The sequence below is a fragment of the Stenella coeruleoalba genome (genome assembly GCF_951394435.1).
Source record: "Stenella coeruleoalba genome assembly, chromosome: 4".
NCBI classification, from domain to species: Eukaryota; Metazoa; Chordata; class Mammalia; order Artiodactyla; family Delphinidae; genus Stenella; species Stenella coeruleoalba.
The window spans coordinates 129,265,889-129,292,083 of NC_137149.1; the positions used below are offsets into that span (position 1 = coordinate 129,265,889).

Here is a 26,195-nt window from a genome sequence, read left to right on the forward strand (position 1 = left end):
CAGATTCAAGGATATTATATTTGATCCTTAGTTGTTGTTAGTGGGGTTTTTTTTTTGGATACTCAATATCTGGGGAGATGACAGAAAGTTTAGATTACTTTCTGTGGTTGTTCTTCCATTTTAATTGTACTTATTGTGAATTCACTTAAACAGAAATTGTTTTTGTTATGACAAACTGTGAAATACTGTGTTTTTCCTATAGTTCTAATCCATGAAATCTGCAATCTTTCCACTTGATTTACGAAGGACCCTTAATTACTGCTGTCATTAGCACCTAGTGTTCAAAACAGTCTTAAAATGTAGTGTTCGTCTCACCTCCAAGTCCCTGCTTGCTTTGTTTTAATTTTTTTCCAAGGGTAAGTAAAACAATAATTGCCCTAATAGCAACAATCATTATGTACAGCCAATTAAATAATATTCCAAGTTTTTTGTTGCCTATTTCTTTTTGTTCATAATTTGGCATTTGTGTGTTAAGACTGGCCTAGAGTTTGAACAAGTGTCCACAAGCAGGGTTACTACTAGCGAGGACTTATTACCTGGGTTTTAAAAACAAGCCACTCATTTGTCTTCTTTCCATATGGATAGGGGTAACAGACAACTGCTGCGAAGCTTCAATGTTTCTGCCTGGTCATGCACAGTTCTGCAATATAATGTATAAACGTATAACAACAACTTTGGATCACTTCATACCTCGTTTGGAATAAGGAAATTAAATCCAGCCAGGCGCGTCCCCACGGTCGTCCGCGCGCACACACATACACACATATACACAGTCGCGCGCGCGCGCACACACACACACACGCGCGCGCGCGCGCACGCGTCAAAAGTTGATTCATTCCCGAGATCCCCCAGAATCTTTCTTTTTCTCTTTTCTGGCAGCGCCGGCTTCCCAGTCCGGGTGGCAGTGAGGTTGGGGGCGTGGGAGGGGCGGGGAGGACGAGCAGAGGGAGGCGGGAGCCGGGAGCCGGGTGCCGATGCGCGCCGCACCCGCTCCTGCCGGCGGAGAGTCCGCGCCGGGTTTTGCGCCGTGTCCCCGGGCTTGTCTCACGGCCTCCAGCCGCCGCCGCTGCCGTGTTTACTGAGCTCGCGCGTCCTGATATCACTCCGCTGGCATGGAGGAGGAGGAGGAGGTGGAGGAGCGAGAGGAGGAGGAGGCGGCGGCGGCGGCGGCGAGCAGTTGATCATTGTGATGGTGGCAGGAGCAGCGGCGGCAGCGGCAGCCCAGCCGAGCGTTAGGGGCTGCTCTCCGCGCGGCGTTTTGCAAAGGACTTCACCGATCTACTTTTGCAGTCGCCTCGGACTGTCCATGTGTTTACTTCCCCCAGCCCGAGGATTCGATATCTAGGTTCCTGTGAAATGCAACTGAGCAGCCAAAGTACTTTGAGAACACGGGGCGGCATAAACACCAAAACTTTTTTTGTGGAAGGAAAATGCAATAAGCAAGCTTGCCGTTTTCCGATGCGGTGTGGAGTGAGTGTGTGTCGCGCGTGTCCGCACTGGAGGCATATGCTTGTGTGTGTACATGGGGTGTGTTTTTCGGTACGTAGGGAGAAAATGCTTGCCAACCACCGGAAATCTCCTGGAATTTATTAGAAAATAATGGATTATAAAAAGAAGGCAGGCGAAGAACGGATCTTCCCTTGAGTTGCAACCCGATTTGCTGCTGGCTCAGTTTGTTGTGATTCTTTTTGTTGATAGGTGTCTGATGGTATTCTGATAACACCCCCCTTTTTTCCCCTCGAGCTTTACAGTTTAAAAAAAGGAAACAAAAAAAAACCACCCCAAAATCTCTCCCCCTTTTTTTCGCCCGGTCGGGATCGCTGTTTCCATCCATGTGCTTGCGTCTCCCCCGCGTTCCACTTAAACTATTTTAATCCTTGGACCCAAGGAGGAGGCTGATAGGGGGTGGATAAAAAAAGTTCTTCCAAAATAGTGTGCCCGGGGAGCAGGATGGGGGATTTCGCAGCCCCCGCTGCTGCCGCGAATGGCAGTAGTATTTGCATCAACAGTAGCCTGAACAGCAGCCTCGGCGGGGCCGGGATCGGTGTGAATAATACTCCCAATAGTACTCCCGCTGCTCCGACTAGCAATCACCCGGCTGCCGGCTGCGGCGGCGGCGGCGGCTCCGGGGGCCCCGGCGGCGGCTCGGCGGCCGTCCCCAAGCACAGCACGGTGGTGGAGCGGCTCCGCCAGCGCATCGAGGGCTGCCGGCGGCACCACGTCAACTGCGAGAACAGGTACCAGCAGGCTCAGGTGGCGCAGCTGGAGCTGGAGCGCCGGGACACCGTGAGCCTCTACCAGCGGACCCTGGAGCAGAGGGCCAAGAAATCGGGCGCCGGCACGGGCAAGCAACAGCACCAGAGCAAACCCCAGCAAGATGCGGAGGCTGCCTCGGCGGAGCAGAGGAACCACACGCTGATCATGGTGAGGGCGCGCTGGCAGCGGGCACGGGGCGCGCGCGTGGGGGGGGGGCGTGGAGCTTCTTACACGGGGGGCACGGGGATCTGATTTGCACGGCGGGCGAAGTGGGCTGAAGCCGAAGGGTTAACGTCAACTTTTGTGAGGTGAAAGCTGCCGTCGCCGCTACCTGTTCATCTGTCAGGGTTGTCAGATTTGGGGAAGAGGGGGCGAGAGGGGGAGAAGCCAGTCACGACTGCGAGGGGCGGAGGGAGCCTGGAGGAGCGTCGGAGTGAGGCCCTGGAAAAGTTTTACCCCCCTCTCCCTTTCTTAGATACCGATTTGAAAGAGGGAACCCAGAGTTGAAACCTCGCTCCTCCTCTTCACCGCTCCCCACCCCACCCCTCGCCTGGCCGCCTGGGCTCCCCAGACCGGTCCCCCTTCGCCCACCCCTCTCAGCACGTCCGCCGAGTGCAGGGAGAAATGGATGCTGTCGCAGATTCTGGGCGGGCACCAGGCCCTCGAACCTGGGGGGAGGAGGAGGGGGAGGAAGGGAGATGCTCTCGCCTCCTCTCCCCAGCTCACCCTCTTTGGGCTGAGAAAGTCTGAGAGTTTTGTGAATGAACTTTGAGGTGGGTGAGAAGCAAGCGAAGGTGGCTGCGCGCGCGCGCGAGCGTCCACGAGAGCGCGCGCGGATGCGCTCCCTCGCAGCTCGAGACCCCGGGCCGGCCCGGCAGGTGGAGCGGCTCCGAGGGTCGCGGCACTCGCCGGGGCTGGAGGGGAGAGCGACGCCCTGGGCTTGCGCGGAGAGTCCCCGCCACGCAACTTCGCCGGGCATTCTCTCCCCTCCTCCTCTTAAACTTGCTTGCACAGAGCTTTCTCCGCTGCTCTCCCGCCCCGCTCCCCGCCAACTTTCCGGGCCAGTCTGATAAGCCCGGAGGAGTGGAAGGTAGCGGGGAGGTGAAAGAGGCTTAAATGGCTGGGTGGGTGGGTTGGAGGTAGGAGGAGCAGCCAATGGCTTAACTTCTCCGGGAGGAAGGGGCAGTTCCCACCCCCTAACCCTGAGGGTAGAATCCTTTCTCCTATCTCCACTCTCCGGTTCTTTTGCTTTCCTTTCGTGGGGGGGAGCCGGAAGCTTGAGAAAGGTGTCTGCAGCCCCCTCCACCGCCGCACGGCCCGGATTTGGGCTGCGCGCGTGTGCGGAGTGGGGCGGGCGGTGGGAATCCGGGAGCGTAGCGGGGCCGCGCGCCTTCTCGCGTTTCCCCTGCAGACCGCACCTCGATCGGCGGCGCGGGAGGCCCTCTCGTTGTGCGGCTTATAACACGCGCACGTCCCCGGTCTGGGGGTCGTCGGCGTCGGAGGTGGTGCGGGTGCGGGCGCGGGCTTTCGCTGGGCGTTCCGTGACAAAGAGCCGGCTTGGGGGAGGGGAAGAAGAGAGGCCGCCGCGCTCACTCCCCACCCTCCCCACCTCCCCCCACCCCGCACGTGAAGAGGAACAATTTGTTTATCTTGGGCTTCAAGAATCCTTCCCTCCTCCCTGCTCTCCGAGGCCGCCCAGCCCCTCCTCCCTCCCCTCCCTCCTCGGCGCGATCCTGCCCAGTCCCGCCGGCAGCACCTTCCCTCCTCCCCTTCCTCGCCCCCCTCCGTACTCCTTTTCCTCCTCCCACCTTCCTCGAGCCCGCCTTCCCCCTCCCTTCTGGAACGCGGCCGTGGGGGAGGGAGCGGGACGCGCTTTGTCCGCCTCGCGGCCCGGCTCGCCCCGGAGGCCGCCCGGCAGGGAGGGGCGCTGCGCCCCGAGGCCCTGCCCCTCCCCCGCGGCCGCCCCCGCCCCGCGGGCCCGCGCTCCCCCCCCACCCCGCCCCCCCGCCTCCGAGCTAGCCCGGAGCGCGAAGAAGAGGCGGACTCGGTGGGGAGGGAGAACGACGGTCATAGAGTCAGGGAGGGAGGTTCTCGCTTTACAAACAGGAAGCCGAAAGCCACTGACACACTGTAGCTTTTCTGATTGTACCCGGAGGCGGGGTCGGACCTGCATCTTGACTGTATCTCGCACGCCCTGCTGGTACCTATTTCTCTCCGGGTCCGCGCCGTCTCCCATTCCCCGCCCCCCCTTCGCGCTCTGCCACCGATGGGGAGACTCACTTCGTGAACCTGAGACAAGTAGTATTTGAAAGGCGCTGAGAATATCTTCGTTGCCTGCTCCACGCCCTCTTTTCCTGTGTTTGTACGCCCCACACGCTCGGATTGCGTAGGAATGGGCTTTTCGGGAGGCTCCAAAAATCTCAGTCCCACGGCCTCTCTCCCGACCTTTGGGGATGGAGGACTGTTGTGGCGTTACCTCGCCAGCTGACCAGCGCTGGAACAAAAAGCCGGTGCCCGGTCGCTTTTGATCGCGGGCGAGAGCAGTAGAGTTTGCGGCCGGAAAGTTTTAGCGTTTGGGTTGTGTTCTCTCGAGGGTGCCATGTCGGCCCTGGGAGGGTAGTGGGGGCACTCCGGGTGCGCGCGCCTGGGTTATGATACAACCGCAGGTGGGAGCAAACCCAGGGTCCTGAAGTTACCTGGAAGGAGGTAGCAAGCCCAAGCCAGAGCTTACTTTTGAAAATGCAAAAAGATAGTGCTTACTTGAGTGGATGAGACCGAAGCAGTAAATTTCATGGTGAATCCCAGTTCAGCAAGTTAACAAACGTGAAAAATGATTGCCTGACAATTACATTTTTCTATCAATTTTGTGAGAATAATGTAGCGTATCGATTATACCGATGTACAGGAGTATGTTCTACCTTTAACTGTATTTCATATATGCATCTCCCATTGATATAAGTGATCCAAGTATGTGTGATGAGTGTAATGAAATTAAACAGCCTTAAAACTTAAGCAAAGAGTTGCATGTGAATTCTAGGTACCACAAAAAAGAAAGGAAAAAAGTTAACGTCCTCCTCTACAAGTTATTTTTCCTTTAAAAATAGTTTAAAATTGTACATTGGCCCCTGAAATGAAAGAGTATTTTAATTTAGCCTGTGTGTGAGATAAAATCTTGAGAACAGGTTGCAGAAAACCACGTTAATCTTCCACTTTTGAATTCGCTGTTGGATTTTAGTTGGGCTCTGGGAGGGGGGCGGGGCACAGAGCAATTATAATTAGTTCTCAGATTGAGCTATTTGGAAACCCCTAAAGGAAAGCCATAATCAACCAGAGGCAAATAATAATGATGATGATGATAAAAATAAAGATGAATAGGATTCTTTTCTGTTTTATTGCTATTGTTTACCTTCTGAGGGCCAGTATGTCCAAAGTACTAAATATTGATTAGTTCTCTTTCTGCTTGGCTTGGATTAAGAAGGCAGTCTAATCAAGGCTTTACCTCTTTTGATTTGTTTTCTTATACATTTACAAGCATAGGCATGAAAAGCAAACAAGCAAACCCAAAGCAGGGTGGGTGAGGTGAAATAGAAATCTTCCTTTGGCTTCAGGCTGCTGGGAGGGGCCTCAGTTTTGTGTGGGTCCGTAATAGCCCTGTTAGAGAGTGGATAGCCCAGGCCTGGGTTGGAAGCTACATTACTTCAGGTGAAAGGTAGTTTCTGGACATGTAGTCAAATGACTCTCCCCGCACACACTTTCTTTATTCAGAAGGGTCTCCCCCTCCTCCCCTCCAAAAGAGTCGTTGGTGAGAACTATTGATTTCACCTATTAGAGAATCTCGTTGAAAAGGTGTCTTCTCCTAAAATAGTTTTAATTTGTGGTAGCAGAATGAGACATTGTTCATTTTCTGTACTTAAACCTGAAGTCCTGGTTAAAATTTTAAGATAACTTCCAACTGACAGGTTCATTCTCAAGCCAAAGACAGAGTGGCTTGACAAAGGTGTAATCATTCAGGCATACCAAAAAGCATGACAATGCAGTCTTCAGAATTTCAAAATGGTGGTAGTCTTACTTGACCTGGATAAATTCCGTGTTTTGATAACCTTTCTACCTCATAGCGCCATCATAACTTTCAGAGTGTGCTTAATTTATACACAGCTTAAAGACTGTATAAATCCATGTGATTCCTGCTCTGAAGAGTTTATCACATAAAATTCATTTGATAATAAGCATATTAAACGCTGAGTATTAGAGAAAACTGCAACCTATCCAAAATGTTCCCATCTACTCCTGGAAGAGATCCAGGAAATGTCAGCATACTAGTCCAGGGCTAAAACTCCGTATAAATGAATCCGGTTTCCCATTTCTTATCCTGTTGAAGGTAAATTACTGGCTTTGTATCTAGGTTTTTTGGCAAGCTTGTAATGTGAAACCATTTCTAAATCTTTCCTATGAACCTTTTCTTCGGCTTATCCTGTTCTGCTTTCCTGGGTGATAGGATTGATAGTGTCCCTTGAAAAACCTTCCATAGCCCACACAAGGTGTGCCTTAAGTTTGTGAAAACTTTTTGAAATTTCATCTCCCTGTGCTTAACAAGTGTTTGTCTTTTAATTCTCAAGAAGCATTGAACAAAAAAAGCGCTACAATACATGTTTAATTGTGTTATGTATGTACTTTAGTTGTACATTTTATTTAGTAATGGGCAGCCAACGATCAGAAAAGTACAGGCATAGTTAGTTAATCATTCATCATGATCTACAAAATGCTCTTCAGGCTGAGTTCCTTTCCCAGGGAATGCTGAGTTTTCAGGCAGATGGCATGTTTGATACTTTCTATCCAGTTGCATTAGAATCATAAGGGCAAGCTTTAGAATCTTTGGAGGTTTTCTGCCACTTGATATGAGGAAAATGAACAGTCCCCGGACAAGGTGTACTGACATTTCTGTAAGAAGGATGAGGATTTTAAACCTTAAAATGGAGTTACATAGAGTTATTTTCTAAATACCTCTCCGAGACCAATATAGCCAACTGTTGTTAAAAAGGTTTCCTGACAAGGTTTTTCCATTTGGTTGAGATAAGAATGGGGGAATCTCTCCCTCTTTCTCATCCGTGCTGCTACTATAGGAGGAATCTAGTATGATAAGCCATTCTGCACACTACGTAGTAGTTCTTGGATATGTCTGAAGTACTTAGGGTTTATTTAGTGTCGCTTACAGTTTTACTTGCAATCAGTGCTCCGTGTGTATTAATTAACACTTCTGTACTACATTCTTGAGCTTAAGATGGCTAAATTCTGTCATCTCTTTCCACATTACCCATCATAGAGAACTGTGAAATCAGACATCAAAGTCTCATAAAAAGGAACATAGTTAAAACTCAGTCCCAAGATTTTCATAATATCTGCCTTTTGATTCTCCCAAATAGCTTTGCATTTTTCCCTCTATTATTCAGAGGCTGATTATTGAGTTTTCAGATCCAGCTGTTTGCCTTGTTTTTCTTTCCGCCTCCTACTGCCAACCTTTTGGTCTCTTCACTGATCTTTAGCACTTTTACCAAAGAGTGGGAAGAAGCAATAAGAAGAGAAATTTAATTTTGGTGCTTCCTCCTCTATAACTAATGAAACAATTGGATAAGATACCAATTATTTTGGAATAATTATGGGTTTGATTCAGTATACCATTTATTCTTCATTAGTGAAAATCATAGAGAATAGACTGGATTTTTAAATGTCATTCATTCATTCAATGATTCTGGTACATAGTCCGTAGTGCTTCATGGAAGTGAAAAAGCTAAATCACACTCTTGCATCCAAGACTTTGACAGCGTAGTATGTCCTTTTTAGATTTTCAGTATTGTTTAAGCTAGGTTTAAGGGAATAACAGGTGTTTGTTTTTTAATCAGCATTAGACTTGATGTCAGTGACTTCTCAACAGTTTCTGGCTGAGTTATTCCCCTTTCCTGTGACATTTTCAGTAAAATAGTATGCTTACTTTCATGTTGTTTCAAACTAATTTGACGTTGCAAAAGAAGCTGATTTACAGATGTCTGCGCCAAAGTTATTGGATCCCCCACATCAAATTTTCATTTAAAAAATATAGCATGCTTTTCAGACAGACACATTCAAAAATTCACTATTCATGTTTGTGAGATGGAAATAGAGCTTTTGGAAAATCAGCTATCACCAAAAACTTAGGAAAAAAAACCCCAACCTTTTCTTGTTGTTTAAATCTAACAAAGTTTAAAGAACTAAAGGAATAAGACTGGATAAAATCACTCAGAAAATGGAGTTGAGGGTCTGCCGTATAATGAATACTTAAAGATCATAGGGTTCTATTCCATGGATCAGAGAAGGGGCACACTTTGTTTTAAAAGTATACCTGGCTGTTCCATCTGTTAAACAGTTGAGGGGCTTTTGAGCTGTGGATAAGCAACTCCATTTGGGAAAGAAACACGGTGTTCCCTTAGGGCCACCATACACACGTGCATAGAAAAAGCCATTACTACTATGGCTCAGTGCTTTTTTTTTTTTTTTATGGCAAGCTGCGCATTCTGTTCTTGGGGGAATTTAATAAAAATCTCAAAAGGCCTTCAGTACTTCCTCTGACATAAGGAAAGTGATTTCCTAAGAATAATTTAGACACCTCTTTTAATTATATTGGACCTTCCATTGGTTGGAATGACCTTTATGCTGAAGTAGAATCTTTTAAAGTAAGATTAACTAACATTTATCCACCTTAAGCAATGGCTTAACAACCATAGAAAACTTGAGCGAGCTATTTAAACAACCTCCAGAATTTCTAACTCCTGAAGTCTCCATTCTGTTGGGTAGAATCTGGTTTTGTAATGTTTCACGTTATGGACTCTCAGTCCTCAACACATTTCACTTGTGCTTATGTGTGCGAAGACGATTTTTAGGATACATTACTGTATCATTTCTTTCCTTCCCTCTCGCAAGATCTTTCTCAACCTCCAGAAAACCCATGGCAGGGCCGGGGCTTCTTTCCCTTCAAAAGAAAAGGCTGAAGTGCTGAGTCTATTTGTGCAGATTCAACCTGGGTCGTAACTGTGACTCAAAAGGATTGCACAGCTCTAAGACAAGCTCTACTAGTGCCCTTCATTCTCACAGTGGTGGGTTATTTTTCTTTCTTTGATTGTTTGTTAGATGCTGAAAGTAACTCAGTGATTGAGAGTGAATCTAAAGGGACTGGTACCCAGTAAAGGACTTTAGGAGCTCTAGTGGTAAGGTTAAGAGAGGCGAGAGGGGGTGAGGATTTTGGAGGCATCTCCTGGAATGTGTGGCAAAAGAGGTGATTGGTTTTGCTCATTTGGGGTAAACAGATAGTATCCTGGCGCCTTGGGAGTTTATGGCGATAACATGTGCTTTTAGTAGTCTATTCTGAACCTGCAGACCTTACTAAAACTCAAATAGGTATTTTTCAGAGCTAATGGCATTGTTGTTTGTATTGCAATATCTGGAAAAAAAAAATCATTTCCTAAAAGATTTCCATGCTCCTTTAAATGACTACTTCTGCCACTTAAATGGATTTACCATAGGATTCCTTTAAGTCAGAAATTCTCAATCGGTGGAGATTTTGCCCCCGCCCCGAACATTTGGCAATGTTGGGACACATTTTTCAGTTGTCACAACTGGAGGGGTGCTACTGCTGTCTAGTGGGTAGAAGCCAGGGGATGCTGTTAAACATCCTACAGTGCACCCACAACAAAGAGTCACCCTGTCCAAAATACCAATGTTGCTGCTTTTGAGAAACCCTGCCTTAAACGAGGAGCTCCCCTAGAATGTTGAAAGTACAGAGTGTGGCTTTCCTTACAGCTTTTCAAAAACACTCTTACTACTTAACCAGGTGGAGAGGGGTGGGGAGGCTGCTGGGAGGTAGAGAGTCCCTGGGAAGAAGTCAAAGCGCCGGCCGCCCTGTTGCATCTCAGCTCTGGCCATGGGACAGTCTGGCTTTTCACTTCATGCTGGGAAGGTGAACAGTAGTCATTCTTTTTACCTCCCGGAGCGATTGTTCGGCTCAAATGAATTAATATATGTTAAGAGTCCCAAAGACTTGATGGTGCTACACAAAGGCTAGGCTTATTTTTATGAATTACTGTCCTATCGCTCATTTGCTTGCCTCCCACCCAGGTGCAGACTTAGAGTGATTTGGGGCGTATTTCACTAAGGCATAAGCCAAGGTCTCATGGTGAGGGCTTGAGCAACTGCTACATATTGGACACTATTTCTAGGCATTGGGGATACAGTAGTGAACCAGGGTCCTTGCTCTGGTTGGACTCACAGCCGAGCATCATTCATGTTTCAGATTAGCTGTATAAAATGGTCTTTATGGTTTTATGAGAACGTGTTAATGGAAGTCATTAATAACCCAACATTTAGGAAAATCCCAAGGATACTAAATGCTTTGTATCTTCTTGCAAGCTTTCTATAGCTTTCTTGCGTTGCTTTCTAAAGCAACATTTATTTCACTGTCTTTCAAATAAAATCAGTTTGTGGAGGGGAGAGGGTTAGTTGGTGTGGTGGAGAATAAGGTTAAAGGATGGTGTTAAAAACGAGGCTGGTGATCATCTTTCTTTCCTTTTTCTGGACTAGGTAACACTTGTAGCACCATAATCACCGCTTGACATCAAGCTTTTAGAGGAAATTAGACAAAGAGAGGGAGCATTTGGAAAGAAACAAGCAGAAAGGTGCAGGGACTTGAAACCATGTCACATGAAGAACAGTGGGGAGACCTCGCGGTGTTTAGTCTGATTTCAGGGATGATATGATTGCTTTCTTAAAATATTTGAAGGGCTGTCATGTGAAAAAAGGATTAGTGTGCTCTTCATGGCCTCAAGGGGATAAAGTTAGAATCAGTGGATGGCGGTTATTAGGAGTAAGGTTTGGTTTAATATATTAAAAAAACAATTATATGAAAATGGAAGCTGTTCACAGATGAAATGGGCTGTGTTGATGAGCGAAAATGCGCCAGCAAAAGTTGTTCAATTAGCTGAAATGTTGGAGAATAGATGACATCTTTTTTAAATTATAAAACTTTAAAACAATATAAAAATAAAATACCAGTGAAAAGAGGATAGGGCTTTTGTCTCTTTAATCCTCTTTATATCCTCATGATAGAAAAAGATCTAACTGGGAATTCCCTGGAGGTCCAGTGCCGGAGTTTGATCCCTGGTCAGGGAACTAAGTTCCCACAAGCCACGTGGCGCGGCCAGAAAATTAAAAAGCAACAACAAAAAAAGACCTACCTGTACGTGGGAGGAACTCCAAATATTTGTGGAATAAATTGCTCAATGAAAATGAGTAGATTAAGTGACTTGATTCCTCTTCCTCAGTGTCTCCCCTGTGCCCCCAGAAGTTATCACGGTTTAGAATATCTCTCTCCAGACCTTCTTCTTTTTGCTCACATATATACTATAAGTGTACATCACCACACACCACACGTTAGTTTTTTCCTACTTGAATGGAATCATATTATAAATGTGGTTCTGAGATTTACTTTTTCCACATAATATATTTTGGAGACCTGTCCAATTCAATCCACATAGATCTTCAACTCATTTTTTAAACTGTTATATAGCATTCCATAATAAAACGTTCCATAATTTATTGAATGATCCCTTATTTCGAGAGACTCTGGTAGTTCCTCATTTTCTGCCAATTAAGCCTTACTTAATTGCAATGAACATCCTTATCCATATATCCTTGTATATGTGAGCATTTCTGTAGCACAGATTTGGACTTTTTTCCGTATATGTAATATGTATAAACAGAAGAAGTTGGCCAAAAAAATCTCTTAATCTAATATTGTTTTAACATAGGCCTCGAATCTTATTACAACCTATTTTAGGGCAAATGATCATTGTGTTCCTGAAAAATATGGCTTAAAAAAAAAAGTATCAACTCTAGCAACTGGTGTGTGTCTTTGCAGTCTGTGTGAACACTGTGAATTTTTAAAGGCTGTATATCTGGCCACACGTCTTACACCAATGACTTTCTTTTCATCTGGTCCCAATGACCAAGCGAGTAGGAGTCTAGTTAACAGCTCCTGTTCATGCTGTGAAAGTGGGAAACTCACTGTCTTGAGCAAGTTTGTAGTTCTCTTTACCTTTCCTGAGCTTTGCGTTCCCCAGGCCTGCATGGCTTTAGTGTCAAATGTGTATCCATTGGTGATACAGTACCTGGGGTGGCAGCGGGTGCGCCTTTGAGTGGTCATAAAAATCCCAGGTCCGTGAGTTGCCACTTCCTACAGGTTCAGTTACCCTGACTAATCCAGTCATCTGTGTAACATGGTAATAACAACCTGCTGACCTGGCCAGCTGTAGAAAATGCATCCAAATGGACTTGCCTCCACAGTTGCCTTACAGCGTTTGTTTCCACAGTGAGTCCTATCAGTTTTCATTACACACAGGTGCTGAAGTGGTCTCGAGACCGCCCTCCTTCAGGCTTCTTGGTCATTTTGATTTACCTCTGGCCTGGAAGCAGCCGTACCGCGAGATACTAAGAACTAGAGTCTATATTTTTACGGAGCCGGAGGAGTTTGGCTCTAGGATCTACGCTCTTTACATTTTTTTTTTGTCTTTACGCTCTACTACATTATTCTGGCTTCACCTGACTGAAGGGTGTTCTCTTGAAAAGGTTGAGTGAGCAGCTGCCTTCTCTAACTAACCATGACCTCCCAAGGAGCAATCCTCACCTATTTGAACTTCCTTTAGGTTTTAAGATCGGTTTGAACAGGAGCCCACGTGAAGATCCGTGGTAGTGCTGCCGCGGCTGGCCCTGCTGTTTTCTAACGAGGATCCCCCCCTTTGCTGTCTCTCGGCCTCACATACCTCTGGCCTCATGTGTCCCTCTTTCCTCGTCTCCTTTACCACCGTCTCATGTTTTACCTTCGTCAAGTGACAGACAGGAGGACCTGGAAACTTGTACAAAAGGTAGGTGGCAGTGATGTGAACAACAGAAGTAAACCGAGGGTGGAGATGTAGGTGATTGGTGTCAACTTCAGAGGTCATTCTCTCCCAAGTGATTCCAATAAACCAAGCGCTCTGCTTCGACTGATGACCTAGATACTGGGTAGCGGCAGCCATTTTCTGCCACTTAGCTGCACTGCATAGCATCTTAGTGGGAAAAACCCCTTTGGCCTGCTAAGCAAATGCAGCTGTGTGCCCAGTGCAGCCTTTAGGGGAGGGGGCTTCAGTTTAAAGACAGCTGGGTAGCTTCTGCTTCAGTAGCTTACATAGCAAGAGTTGGTTGGGCACATAAAATAAGAACCTTGCTTCTAATCTTGCAACTAGGCCAGCCAGTACGATCAACGAAGACGTTCCTCAAGTTGCTGCTCTGGTCACGCAATACAACTTCAACCTTTGACTCTTCTGCTGACAGCCAAGTTTAAACAGTGAGTTTAGTTTTTGCTAGTCTACTGTCCCTCTGAGGAGTGTCATCTGACTTTTTTTGTGCTTGCTTCTGATTTTTCCTGGATCTGTTTCTTTCATTTCTAGCACTAGAATGTCTTCTTTGAAGGATGACTTCCACATATGTATAAGGTGGACAGCTGCCTTGCACTTTGCCCCAAGTATAACATTTTACCTTTACGTGATTGTAGACAGATAAATGCTTCTCTCTTTTGAATATTAGTTGTTTCATAGCTATCTGATTATAGTTACTAGCTAAAAACTGCTTTCCAAAGGCTGGTGAGATTACAGCTATGCTGCAGTAAACTTCTAATGGCTAATTCCTTTGAAAAGCATTTTCTTATTTCTCTTTGAAAGAGTCCAGAGATGATTTGGAATAGGTAATAAATGCTTAGAATCAAGTCTTATCTCATTATTTATGGAGTTTTTTTAAAACACATATCTTACAAAAAGGAAGTGTTTCAGACCTGTTGTTTTGAAGAGAGTTCAATAACTATGGACATAAATTCATTCAGAGGTATATCTGGAGGTTAACGTTAGCATCTATGCAAAGAAATCGGACAGTTTGTCAGAGCTGGACAAAACTTTCTGGATACTAAGTAAAAGAAATAAAACTGCTTTAACGGTTGGTTCTTGAGTTTTGGCTGCAGAATGGCTAAGTGAGTTCCCAGCGGGGGTAAAACATACATCCCTTAGGCCCACTCCCATCCTCTATTCTGGGCTCCTTTCTTCCCCAGTTCTAATCCACTGTGGCATTTCAGTCCATCCTTCCTCCCGGCCTCCTTGACAAGAAATGTGGCTGCAGCAGTGGCTGCCTTTGCAGAGTATGCAGGTGGTGTTTATCTTTAATCACTTCAGGTATTTCCTCACAGTGGTGTGTGCAGATCAGCACCTCCCTGGTTGTAACATTCTCTTACTGTTCACATCCTGCAGTAGCCCTTTCCTGCGAGATCCTCTGGTGTTGGGTAAACAGAGGTGGTTTATATAAAGAAGCAGCTTTCTCAGTTTAGAAGTTGTTGCAGCTAAAACGGTTGAAAATGTCTTTTGCAGTTTAACTGGGAATTCCTAAATGGTTTGCAGCTGTTATTGGATTCTTAAAAACATGTTCAAAACACGTTCGTTTTCTTCCATGAAGCACGGAAACAATGACTTGAGATTTGGATTTCATGCTGCTCACTTCTCGGAACCTATTGAAGGACTGTTTGAAAAAGCTGTTTGTCATAACATTGGATAACCATATCAAAAAAAAAAATTTGGGGGGAGGTTGTATATGTTAGAGTGGAATAGGTCTGGAGCCCGCGATGAACTTGGACCATGTCATGGTAACTTGCAGGGTAGCAAAGTAGGATAAACTGGTACTTTGGAGATCTGGGAAATCTGGCACCCCGGCTATTGAAATTCAAATGGACTGGTGCTTTTTTTTTTTTTTCTTCAGTGTTTGATCCTGGTCTTAGATTGAAAGGACTGATATGAATCATTCAAGGGCTTTTTCTTAACCTGAAGTTTGTGGTCTGAGATTCCAGATGGAACACTTGGAAATATGTAACAATAGTTTCAAGGAAGGGAGCTTAATGACAGTGTGTGCCTGGGAGAATCGTGTCTTTGTTCCCTCTGCTGAGGTGCAGGTTGTCTGTGTTACTGGTTTGGTAGGCTCCGTGTTTATCTGTGGGCTGGAATGTCAGAGGACTGCCAACCTAAGAATTTTGCTTTCCTCTCTACCCTAAAGTGATGGTGTTGGAGTTTCTCGTATTGGCTCATGGGGGCGGGGACAACCATATATGGAAGAGGGAAGGGGGATTGGCCGGCTTTGGTATTCTCATCCTTTCTTCCTAATGCCATTTTCATTACTCTATTAACAGAGAGTAGATATGCTGAGTAATTATTTATGTCTGTCTTTTCCTTCACAGTGTAATGCACACTTCACTTGTTTTCTTCAACTTTTTGTAATCTGTGTGTTCATGATACACTGAAGAGCAATAAATTTGAGAAGAGAGATAATTAGCTTTGACAGACTTACAGAACTGAGACTGTAAAAGGAGGAAGCAAGAGGGTTGCTTAAGCAAAGGATTCCATTACTGGGTTTGAGGGAAATTATCCAGATAAATTCTTCAGTGTTAAAATTCACAACCATCTGGGTGGCCCGGGTTATAAGAGGAAGTGGATTATTGTGTGATTTTTAAGAATTTAAATATTTTTCATAGTTTATAAAATACTTTTTTATTCCTAACATAAATTTTTTTAACATCTTTATTGGAGTACAGTTGCTTTACAGTGGTGTGTTAGTTTCTGCTGTGTAACAAAGTGAATCAGCTATACATATACCTATATCCTCATATCTCTTCCCTCTTGCGTCTCCCTCCCACCCTCCCTATCCCACTCCTCTAGGTGGACACAAAGCACCGAGCTGATCTCCCTGTGCCACGCAGCTGCTTCCCACTAGCTATCTGTTTTACATATGGTAGCATATATAAGTCCATGCCACTCTCTCACTTCGTCCCAGCTTACCCTTCCCCCTCCCCGTGTCCTCAAGTCCATTCTCTAAATCTACGTCTTTATTCCTGTCCTGCCCCTAGGTTCTTCAGAACCGTTTTTTTTTTTTTTAGATTCCGTATATATGTTTTAGCATACGGCATTTGTTTTTCTCTTTCTGATTTACTTCACTCTGTATGACAGTCTCTAGGTCCATCCACCTCACTGCAAGTAACTCAATTTCGTTTCTTTTTACGGCTGAGTAATATTCCATTGTATATATGTCCACATCTTCTTTATCCATTCATCTGTCGATGGACACTTAGGTTGCTTCCATGTCCTGGCTATTGTAAATAGAGCTGCAATGAACATTGTGGTACATGACTCTGGTATTCTCAGGGTACATGCCCAGTAGTGGGATTGCTGGGTCATATGGTAATTCTATTTTCAGTCTTTTAAGGAACCTCCATACTGTTCTCCGTAGTGGCTGTATCAATTTACATTCCCACGAACAGTGCAAGAGCGTTCCCTTTTCTCCACACCCTCTCCAGCATTTATTGTTTGTAGATTTTTTTCATGATGGCCATTCTGACAGGTGTGAGGTGATATCTCATTGTAGTTTTGATTTGCATTTCTCTAATGATTAGTGATCCCAGCATAGCATTTTTTTAACCACTTTTAAATTGAAGTATAGTTAACTTACAATGTTGTGTTAGTTTCAGTGATGCAGTTATATATATATGAATATAATAATATATGTATTCTTTTTCATTGGTTGGATTAAATTATTCCGACTATCGTACATTATTTTCTCTTTTCTGGATTAAAAAGAAAATGTGTGGAACGGAGTGTGAGAGGCTGACTGTGTCAAAAAGGGAAGGGGGCGGGGTAAAATTCGCAACATCTAAGTAAGAGAAATGAGCAAATGAGGCTCCCGTGTAGCCATTATTCCTACAGAGCTTCCTCCCTGGGCCAAATCATGCCCTCATCCACAGTGGAGGTTATGATGATATGGAAAAAAGGGATCTATCTAGAACGTTATGAGATATACTGGTTTAATGCTCATAGGAGCGGAGAGAAGGCTTTGTAGGGGAGTTTCACTGAGAAAGAAAATGTTGAGACAGTTTACGGTCCAGTCTATGGGATGAGTTCCGTTAGGTGACTGTCAGCTCTCAGCTGCGGGATCTCTAAGCATTGACCCGGAACTAGCTTGAAGGTGGGCTAGGAGGGGGTGGGGAGAGTGGAAAGGTGTGCATTTCCCTGCGCAGGGAATCTTCACCGGGGATCAGTGTGAAGAGCTCCTTTAAAATGTGCAGCTTTTCTCCTCTCCACACCCAGGAGCTGCTTCTGCTTCCCCCACCCGCTCCATTCCTCTATCTTTTGTTCCATGAATAAATATTATGTGGTTTGGTGCTCATTACTCTTTGATATGAAAAAAGGCAATTCATTAGGTTGAAGGAGGAGGGGGAGGGAGACACCATTTTTCACCCGGTGCATCAAGCGCGGTTACACTGATTTGAATTCCCAGAAAAGTAATAAAACAGTGAAAATAATGATAAAACAGCTCCTGGGCTGACAGCTGTGCAGCACGCGGGAACCCCGCGCACAGGCCCCCGTGCTGCAGCAGAACAATATTGCGGAGCATATGGTGCCTTGCAAGCCAGTTGTTGAACTCGGTGGCTCGCTTTTGTCTGGGTGACTCTCCCAGCACCGGGCCTGTGGTGGCTCTTCAGAAACTTCTAGTCTCCTTGGCAGGAGGGCTCTTGGCTCCAGGCCAGCCGTGCTGTACGGTGGCTGACTCTGGCCACGAGGAAAAGCTCAGGCTTGGGGAGCGTTCACGCCTCCTTCCTTTGGTCACTAATCAGATCATTTGTTCCGCAAGGAGAAACTGGGATCTTTTTTCTCCATGGCAGCCCAGTGGCTCCATTACCAAAGGAAAATTTTCTGCAGGAATGCCAGTGAATTATTAGGGATGCATTACTTCACCGGGGGCTCACTTCTTCTCGCGAGTAACCATTGTTTTGTTTTGTGTTTAGTGCTTTTCAGATGCACTTTGCACATTCCCTCTTCATTCTAAAGGCTAGAATAGCTAAAGCCAGCAAGTATGTTAGGGCTAGTGTGTGTTGCTGCTCCCAGGGAGCGCGTGTGCCCGTCTATCTAGTTTTTAAAAGACGTTGCTAAAATAGGCCCTTTGCTTAGCATGGGTCTTTTTTTTAAATGTGTGAAGCTGGCATGTGTGTGCGCATAAAAAGACTAATTAACTTCACTTTCCTCAGAGGGGTCTCCTTGGCCGCCCCGCAAATGTGCCCCACGTCGGCCGGAGTCGTGCCATCATCCTTGAAGCCTTTATGACGCCAGCCTCTACGGAGTCAGGGTCACTCATTCTGGTTCCTCTCTTCTTGACTCCAAAGCGCAAGGGGAGACCCAGAAGGGCCGCACGGTCCTGGGAGAGTGGTTCCTGCAAACATAGCAGAAGGCGAGTCTCAGAGAGAATCACACTCCATGAGGAAGGGCGGTAGCCTGTGCTATTGTGCTGCCTGCCTGAGAATATTTTTATTTCAGGAGCTGAAAGGAGAAAACGGGGGGTGGGGGGGGGGGATACGACGATGGAGGAGCACCAAATGTCACCATATTCTTGATCTCTATGGATTTTTTTTTTTTTTTTTTTTTTTGCAGAACACCCATAAAGCTTGTATTCTGAAGCTGGAATGAGTGAATTTCTTTTTCTCGTGAACAAATGTCATTCCAAGGCCGAATCTACTGGGAAAAAAATATACATATGTATGTGTATGTATATTTATTTATTTCTGTGATGTTCTACTAATGACTAATCAGAGATTACATCTGAACGCTCTTCTGGGGGAACTGATATTTTTTCAGGCCTTTAGTTTTACACTTGTGTTCACTGGCCTTGAAAAAAATGTTTCTAAACGGAGGAAAATCGATCTGCCAGAAATCTGGTATAAGTGGAGAGGCACTTGCCGTCGCATTCGGGGCCTGGGAGAGTGGATGCCTGTGCCCTGGATGTGTGCAGAGCATCCCGAGGAATGAGTGGGGTGCTGTTTGCTGCTTACTTGCTGGGTTGGTTGTAGGAGCTCCTTGATGGTGTGAACATTCTGTCAACCTTCCCTTACTGGTGTGTTTTCACAAGTCATAGTCAAGGGAGAGGTATTTCGGCTTTTACCTTCCTGAGTTTCCTGAGTTAGGGGAGCAGTCTTAACCTTGTCTCCCTTTAAGATATGGAAGCAAGAAGAGAATGACTAAAAAAGACCTACACTTGACTCTCCCTCTTCCTCGTCCTGGGCACCTGTAGAGCTACCCACAGCTACTCTACAGGTTTTGCTACAACTATCACAGCCTCCCTCAAGGGGCAGCTGGTAGAGAAGTTGGAAGGGACGAATAGGGGAGAAAGAAAGAGCTAGAAAGGAAAGCAGGAGACAAGAGGAAGAAGGTGAGGGTAAGAAATGATAAGACATTTTGGGGTGTTAAGAATAGGTGAATGGGCTTCCCTGGTGGTGCAGTGGTTGAGAGTCCGCCTGCCGATGCAGGGGACGCGGGTTCGTGCCCCGGTCCGGGAAGATCCCACATGCCGCGGAGCAGCTGGGCCCGTGAGCCGTGGCCGCTGAGCCTGCGCGTCCGGAGCCTGTGCTCCGCAACGGGAGAGGCCACAGCAGTGAGAGGCCCACGTACCGGAAAAAAAAAAAAAGAATAGGTGGACATTTGGCTAGACGAAGTATCCTTGTTTCCATTGAATTAAATTTGTAAATATCTTTTTGGCTATTTTATATTTGCACAATAATATTGGATATTCTAATTACGCAGTGCGCTTATGGGATAAGTGGAGCTACAGTGAGACTCAGCTCACTTACTAGGTCACCAAATGAGTGGGTGGCAAAGCAAAAGTAGAAACAGGCTATTGACCTTCTACATTTGGTACAGCTTTTCCGGTTGGATGAAGAACGGTGAATCTGAAAATCCAGCTGTGTTGTTTTATACTTAGGAAATAAAAATCTTCAGGGGTTATGGGGAGAGTTCAATTAAAAAAAAAACTGCCCCCCAATGTGATTTGTATTATAATTATTTAATACCTAAAGGACTCTTATAATTGAATTTTAGGGTGCTTCATTTACATTCCAGCTGGCGAGAGTTAGAAATACTGTCACTTTGTGGTCCTCTAATTGTTGTCCCAAACATTCACAAAATGCCCTGTGATTCAATTATAAGTATCTTCTGGGGACTGTGTAATTATATACTACCTAGTTACCATTATAAAGCACCAGGGGATGGTAAGCCAATCAGGTAGCGTTAGTGGCTGGTGGTTCATAACCCTGTAATTGATAGTACAAAGAGCTTTGGGTAAAACTACAAATTTTAGAAGAGAGAATGATCTAGCTTTAGGGGCAGGAAAGGGTTGCATACTCATTTTTAAGTTATACCAATATGACTTTTGAAGTAAATGCTTGCGGATGATATTAAATAATCGACAAATTTGTTTAGCGTAAATGAAATATGAAGTCTAAAGATGTGGACCAGAAACGCTGTAGCAGTGAAAGAAAGGGGAGGGTGCTGGTGCGTACATAAAGCTATGTCTTTGTAAAACGAAAATTAAACAAAGAACAATACAAGAAAATATGCCACGTATGGGAAAGAATTACTGGATATGAGTATCAAGTAATCTTTGAATTAAAGAACGGAGAATGAATATTTTCAAGGATGTTCGTGCAAAATAAGAAGTCTTTAGCCTGCTCCTCTCAGGGCACCACGGAGGCATCTACTTGCAGACGTCGCCTCTCTTCCAGAGCTCTTTAAAGTGGTCGCCAGCTCTCGACAGCAATTGCTTCTGAGTAGTGTTCAAACAACCCTGACATGAGTCCCCTGGTATGTCATTATCGAGTCTCATATTTAACCTTTTTCTAATAGCCTCCCCAAAGTCCAGAGTTTTCAGTTAGTGCCAGAGGAAGTTAGAAAGGGTGTTTTTCCTCCCCTTGACTACACAGTTGTGAGGAACATCGTTAACTGGAAGTCACCTTTGTTTTTCCTTTTTTTTTTTTTTTTTGGTCCTATGAGGGGACCAGGTGGATGCGAAAGGAAAGTGGCGCGTTGAGATAGGCCAGACTTTGCGGCGAGTGTCAATACATGAATAAGAACGTCTCTTTTTCTTAGTTTTACTGAGTCTCTTGCTTGATTAACTCTATTCTTCTGGGAGAGAAGGACCAGGGAACACAGGCATTCGTAGAGAATGCGGCTCTCCTCCTTTTCCCTTCCCTAAGCTTGTTATTAGTGACGCATGCGTGATGCTAAGAGGTCAGGGACAAGCTGCAGAGTGTGGACAAGCCCGAGACCAGGGGCGATGGTTACACTGGTGTAGAACCCACCTTGGCCGCTCCTTACGGTAGGTGAACAAAACCCTTTTGCCCAAGTGCTGAACAGTCTCATGACCACTGTGCCTTTAGAAGGATGGTCCTTTGTTTTTTTTTTAAAGTAGATTTTTGTTTGTTTGTTGTTGTGTTTGGGCGCCCCGCACAGCATGCGGGATCTTAGTTCCCTGACCAGGGATCGAACCGGTGCCCCCTGCAGTGGAAGCATGGAGTCTTAACGAGTGGACCGCCACGGAAGTCCTAACCTTTCTTATTAAGAGAAGCATATGGAAGTGGTGACATCTCTGATGTCATAGAAATCGGAGAGAGCATTCATGTATTCAGGAGACTGGGGGACACCCAGAGGTCTCGTTCTTGAGAGGAGGCTGGAGGCAGATGACCCAAAGAACCTTCTCCTTTGCTGCTTCTCAGCCTCTGGCCTGGTGCTGGGAGCAGTGGGCGACTGCAAATGATCTTGCCGCACTGTCACCACCAGTGGAGATGGAGGAGAGGGGCTCTGGGAAGAGAGCTAGATAGAAAGGGGGGAAAAGAGGTAAAGAAGGTGCAGGGACCGCCGGGAGACGTTTGGACGTGGACCCTTCATTGCTTTTTGAAATAGAGGAAATGTTTCTGCACGTGTCTTGGAGATACATGGGAAGCCTCGTGGAAATCCCATTCTGACTTTCCTTCGTGGCTTGTTCCCTACTGACACATCTTTTTGGTTCTGCACAAATTCCCAGGCACCTTCTGCCTCTGCACTGGGTCCTTCTTGCAGATTGTGGTTCTGCAGGGGGGGAAGCGAGGCCACCTCTTGAGAGGGTCTCCTCCCTCTAACCCCTTACCCAGGGAGTCCCATCCTTCCCTTGACGAGGGCTCTGCCCCGTGCTGTCTGGGTGGTGGCTGCTGGGCGCAAGTGAACACGCCAGCCTTTGGTCTCAGCGGCGGAGGTCTGCTGCTGTCAGGGTTTTCCTTGTTTTTCTCCTGACCTGCACTGTAGGGTTCCCAGGTTCAACCCCCACCAAGCTGGTAACTTCCTCTGGGTGGCTGTATAATCTCTCTTCTATGTATAATACAGACAGAATTTCTGATTATCAAATATAACAAATGCTCCCACTATCCTCTGTCTCTGGCTCCCATCCCCACGGTTGGGGTACAGTTTGTTCTAGCTCAAAGAACATTACATGGAGAGCAGGGAAATCAGGTCTAGTTCAGGCGTTTCCCCAACAAACTATATAACCTTGAGCAAATCACTGAGTCTTCTAGGACCACAAAACTCATGGTTTGATTCCATTGATTTGTAAGGACACCTTACAGTAGGAAGGAAATATTTCTAAAATCCAAGTGTTTCGTAACTTTGTGTAGCCATGCTGGTACTACCTGAAAGCCTAGGAGTATCTGCGTCCTTCTTTCAGGCTACCTAGAGGTTCCCACCAGGTAGAAACAGAAACAAAAGAGATCTCAACGTTCACTGAACTAACTGAAGGGTTTTGTCTAACAGATGGTAGTTTATAAATTTAATGTGTATGTGCACGTGCCCTGCTTGGAAATAGGGTGTGTAAAATTCGACAAGTCAGCAGGATGTGAAGAATTGTTTCCTAATTCTGCTGGTCCTTTCTATTTAGAACTCTGGGCCCCTCCTTCCCTCTCATGCTCTCCTAGCATCATATATAGGAGTCGCTCTTGTCCTGTACAGCTTTTATGGGTGAGTGGCCAACACTGTGTGACGACCTTCTTTAAAGCAGAGATTGAGCCTGTTGTATAGGAGGAACTCCAAAGCTATTTCTTTTTTTTTTTTTTTTGCGGTACGCAGGCCTCTCCCTGTTGTGGCCTCTCCCGTTGCGGAGCACAGGCTCCGACGCGCAGGCTCAGCGGCCATGGCTCACAAGCCTAGCCGCTCCGTGGCATGTGGGATCTTCCCGGACCAGGGCACGAACCCATGTCCCCTGCATCGGCAGGCGGACTCAACCACTGCGCCACCAGGGAAGCCCCCAAAGCTATTTCTTGAATGGACCTGAACTGTAATATTGGCTGAGATATTTCATCACGTCCTTATTAATTATGGCATAAGACCTAAACTTCAGGGCTGGAGTCTTAAAATGTGGCTGGAAAACCCAACTTTTTTTTCTAGTTAGTTGAAGCCATTTTTCTCTCATCTTTCAATCAGCACGTATCCACCTGCCATCTAATAGCGAAACCAATGTGTCCTTTTTTGTACCATTTCTTAATGATTTGTAAATTTACAAATTATTATCCTTCCTTTACTAAGGCCAAATAATATCCCGGGATCTTAATCAGTTTTTGAAAGTCATTGTACAAACTTCAGTTTACAGGCCTTTGTAGCACGTATGTGTAGGTGACCCTCAGGGTGATTCTTTTAGACTCTTAATTTCTTACTAGTAGACTATCTCAAACAATGTAACACTGTATTACAGCATTTTAGCTGAGTTTACTTTAGAAATATGCATTTGGGCAGATAAAATTATGAGGATGAGCAGTGGGCCAATTTATACAACTCAAACTATGCAAACAAGGAAGACACATTCTGTAAATGTAGATATTGTTTCTTCAGTTCTTAAGATGTTTACTTTGTAGTAGGTTTACCAGCACATTTTCTAAGTAAAGAATTTCATAAATTAGAGCGCTTGGATCATCTCAACAAAGCAAGAAAAATAACAAAAAGCTTTTTAGGTGGAATACACTATCTAGCAGATTCTTGGGTACAAAGCCATTTTTCTGTCCTCTGCATCTTCTCCTTTGGGCAAGCAAGCATATTTTCTCTCTGGTTCTGTCTGAGTAGTTGTTTTTTTTTTCTTTGTTTTTTTTGCGGTATGCGGGCCTCTCACTGTCATGGCCTCTCCCGTTGCGGAGCACAGGCACCGGACACGCAGGCTCAGCGGCCATGGCTCACGGGCCCAGCCACTCCGCGGCATGTGGGATCTTCCTGGACCGGGGCACGAACCCGTGTCCCCTGCATTGGCAGGCGGACTCTCCACCACTGCGCCACCAGGGAAGCCCTTTCTGAGTAGTTTTGACAAGCATATGAAAAAAACCAGGAGAAAGCCCCAGAATTAAGTCACATTCAGATTGTTTTGCTAACAACTCATATTGTTTTATAATTCCAAGGTGAAAGATAAAAGTCACTCCAATCAAATTAAAAGGACAAGAAATGAACTTGGTTGAGTCTAATGTTTGTTTTAGGCTTGGGATTTACACGGGTGATTCTATTGCTGTGATACACTGATAAACGTCTTATCCCATGCCACAATTAAGCAACAAAACAAAACAAAACAAAAATCCCTAAAACAAACCAAAAACCTTAACCTTCTTGGTTTTAAGTTTGCAGACAGGTTTTTTCCTAAGTTAATTTTTTCTCACCTATTTCTTGTGTCTGTGCTTCAGCTAACACTGGCTTAGATTTATTACTGGTGACCTTTCCATCACTGCATATTCATTAGAATAGTAACAAATATTAGGGTGTGTTGATTGTAAATGACCACGTATGCTTTGGCTCTTTTAGTTGCTATACTGATTGGCCATCAGCCTGAAAACTGCTCTTGTTTCCATTTTCTTTTTTATTTGTTTCAGCTCTCTGGCAGACAGAGTCTCAGCCTGTCCTTCCAGAGGGCCGGGGGCAGTTATTAAGAAAGAAGGATAAAAAAAAAATAATTGTCTCACTTGGAGAAAGAAGGCATGCATAAGAATTGTGTGTGTATGTGTGTTTGTGTGTGTTTAGAAATTTGGTTGGATTTTTGTTTTACCTCAGAATGGAACAGCTCATGCTTCTGAGCTATTCATTTATATAACAACTACGTAGCTTCCAGAATTTGCCATGACCTGGAAGGGGGCCTCCATGATCCTATTGATGGAAGGAGTAATAATAGTAGCAGCTCGCACTTCCTGAATGCCAGACACTGTTTTAAATGCTTTACATGTTATCATCTCTCTAATTTTCACAACCATCCTGTGAGGCTGTTGTAATTGTTATTTCCATTTAAAAGATGAGGCTGCTGAGTCCCAGGTTTTGACTACTTCCCAAGGTTAATGAGTGGTAGGACAGGGATTCAAACCCAGACAATATTCCTCCAGCGTATGTGTGACTAACAACGGTGTCTAACTACTTCTCATTGTTGGTCCTAGGAGGAGAACGATGGGTTTAGGACTTTGGAAGACTATTTACTTGTACTGTGGAACATGGTTGAAGGGAAATCTTGAAGGTCCACACCCAGATGCTACTCTTCACCATTTATTCCCTGACGGCTTTTTCCACTCAGACTGACCTTAAGGGCAGGGTGCCGGTTCTGGGTTGCTAGGGGTCAGCTCTGGGCTGCCTGGCTCCTGTGTGTGGCCTGATAGCCATGGCTGTTCTCAAAATGTACCGTCTACTTTTATCAATTTGTTCCTCTACCAGATTGCCAAAGTCAAAATCTTAGGTGGGCTTCAGCACAAATCTAGAGGACTAGCATAGCTGCCTTTGGAGCAGTGCCTGATGAGAGCCTGTGTGTGCACCTTACTATTATTATTATTGAAGTATAGTTGCACAAACTATTAGGTATAAAATGCTCTCTTTTTTTCTTTTTTTTGGGGGGGGGGGTACGCAGGCCTCTCACTGTTGTGGCCTCTCCCGTTGCAGAGCACAGGCTCTGGACGCGCAGGCTCAGCGGCCGTGGCTTACGGTCCCAGCCGCTCTGCGGCA

General features: G+C 45.5%; 1 protein-coding gene across 2 annotated transcripts in view; it reads left to right on the top strand.

Moving 5' to 3' along the window:
• Nucleotides 1-1,224: 1,224 nt before the first annotated feature.
• Nucleotides 1,225-26,195, top strand: part of MAML3 (mastermind like transcriptional coactivator 3) — a 429,374-nt gene continuing 404,403 nt past the window's right edge. For both annotated transcript variants that reach the window (XM_079919671.1, XM_079919672.1), the window contains exon 1: nucleotides 1,225-2,424. In XM_079919671.1, the coding sequence (XP_079775797.1) occupies nucleotides 1,951-2,424 (474 nt within the window). In that variant the 5' untranslated portion in view covers nucleotides 1,225-1,950. The remainder of the gene's footprint in view (nucleotides 2,425-26,195) is intronic.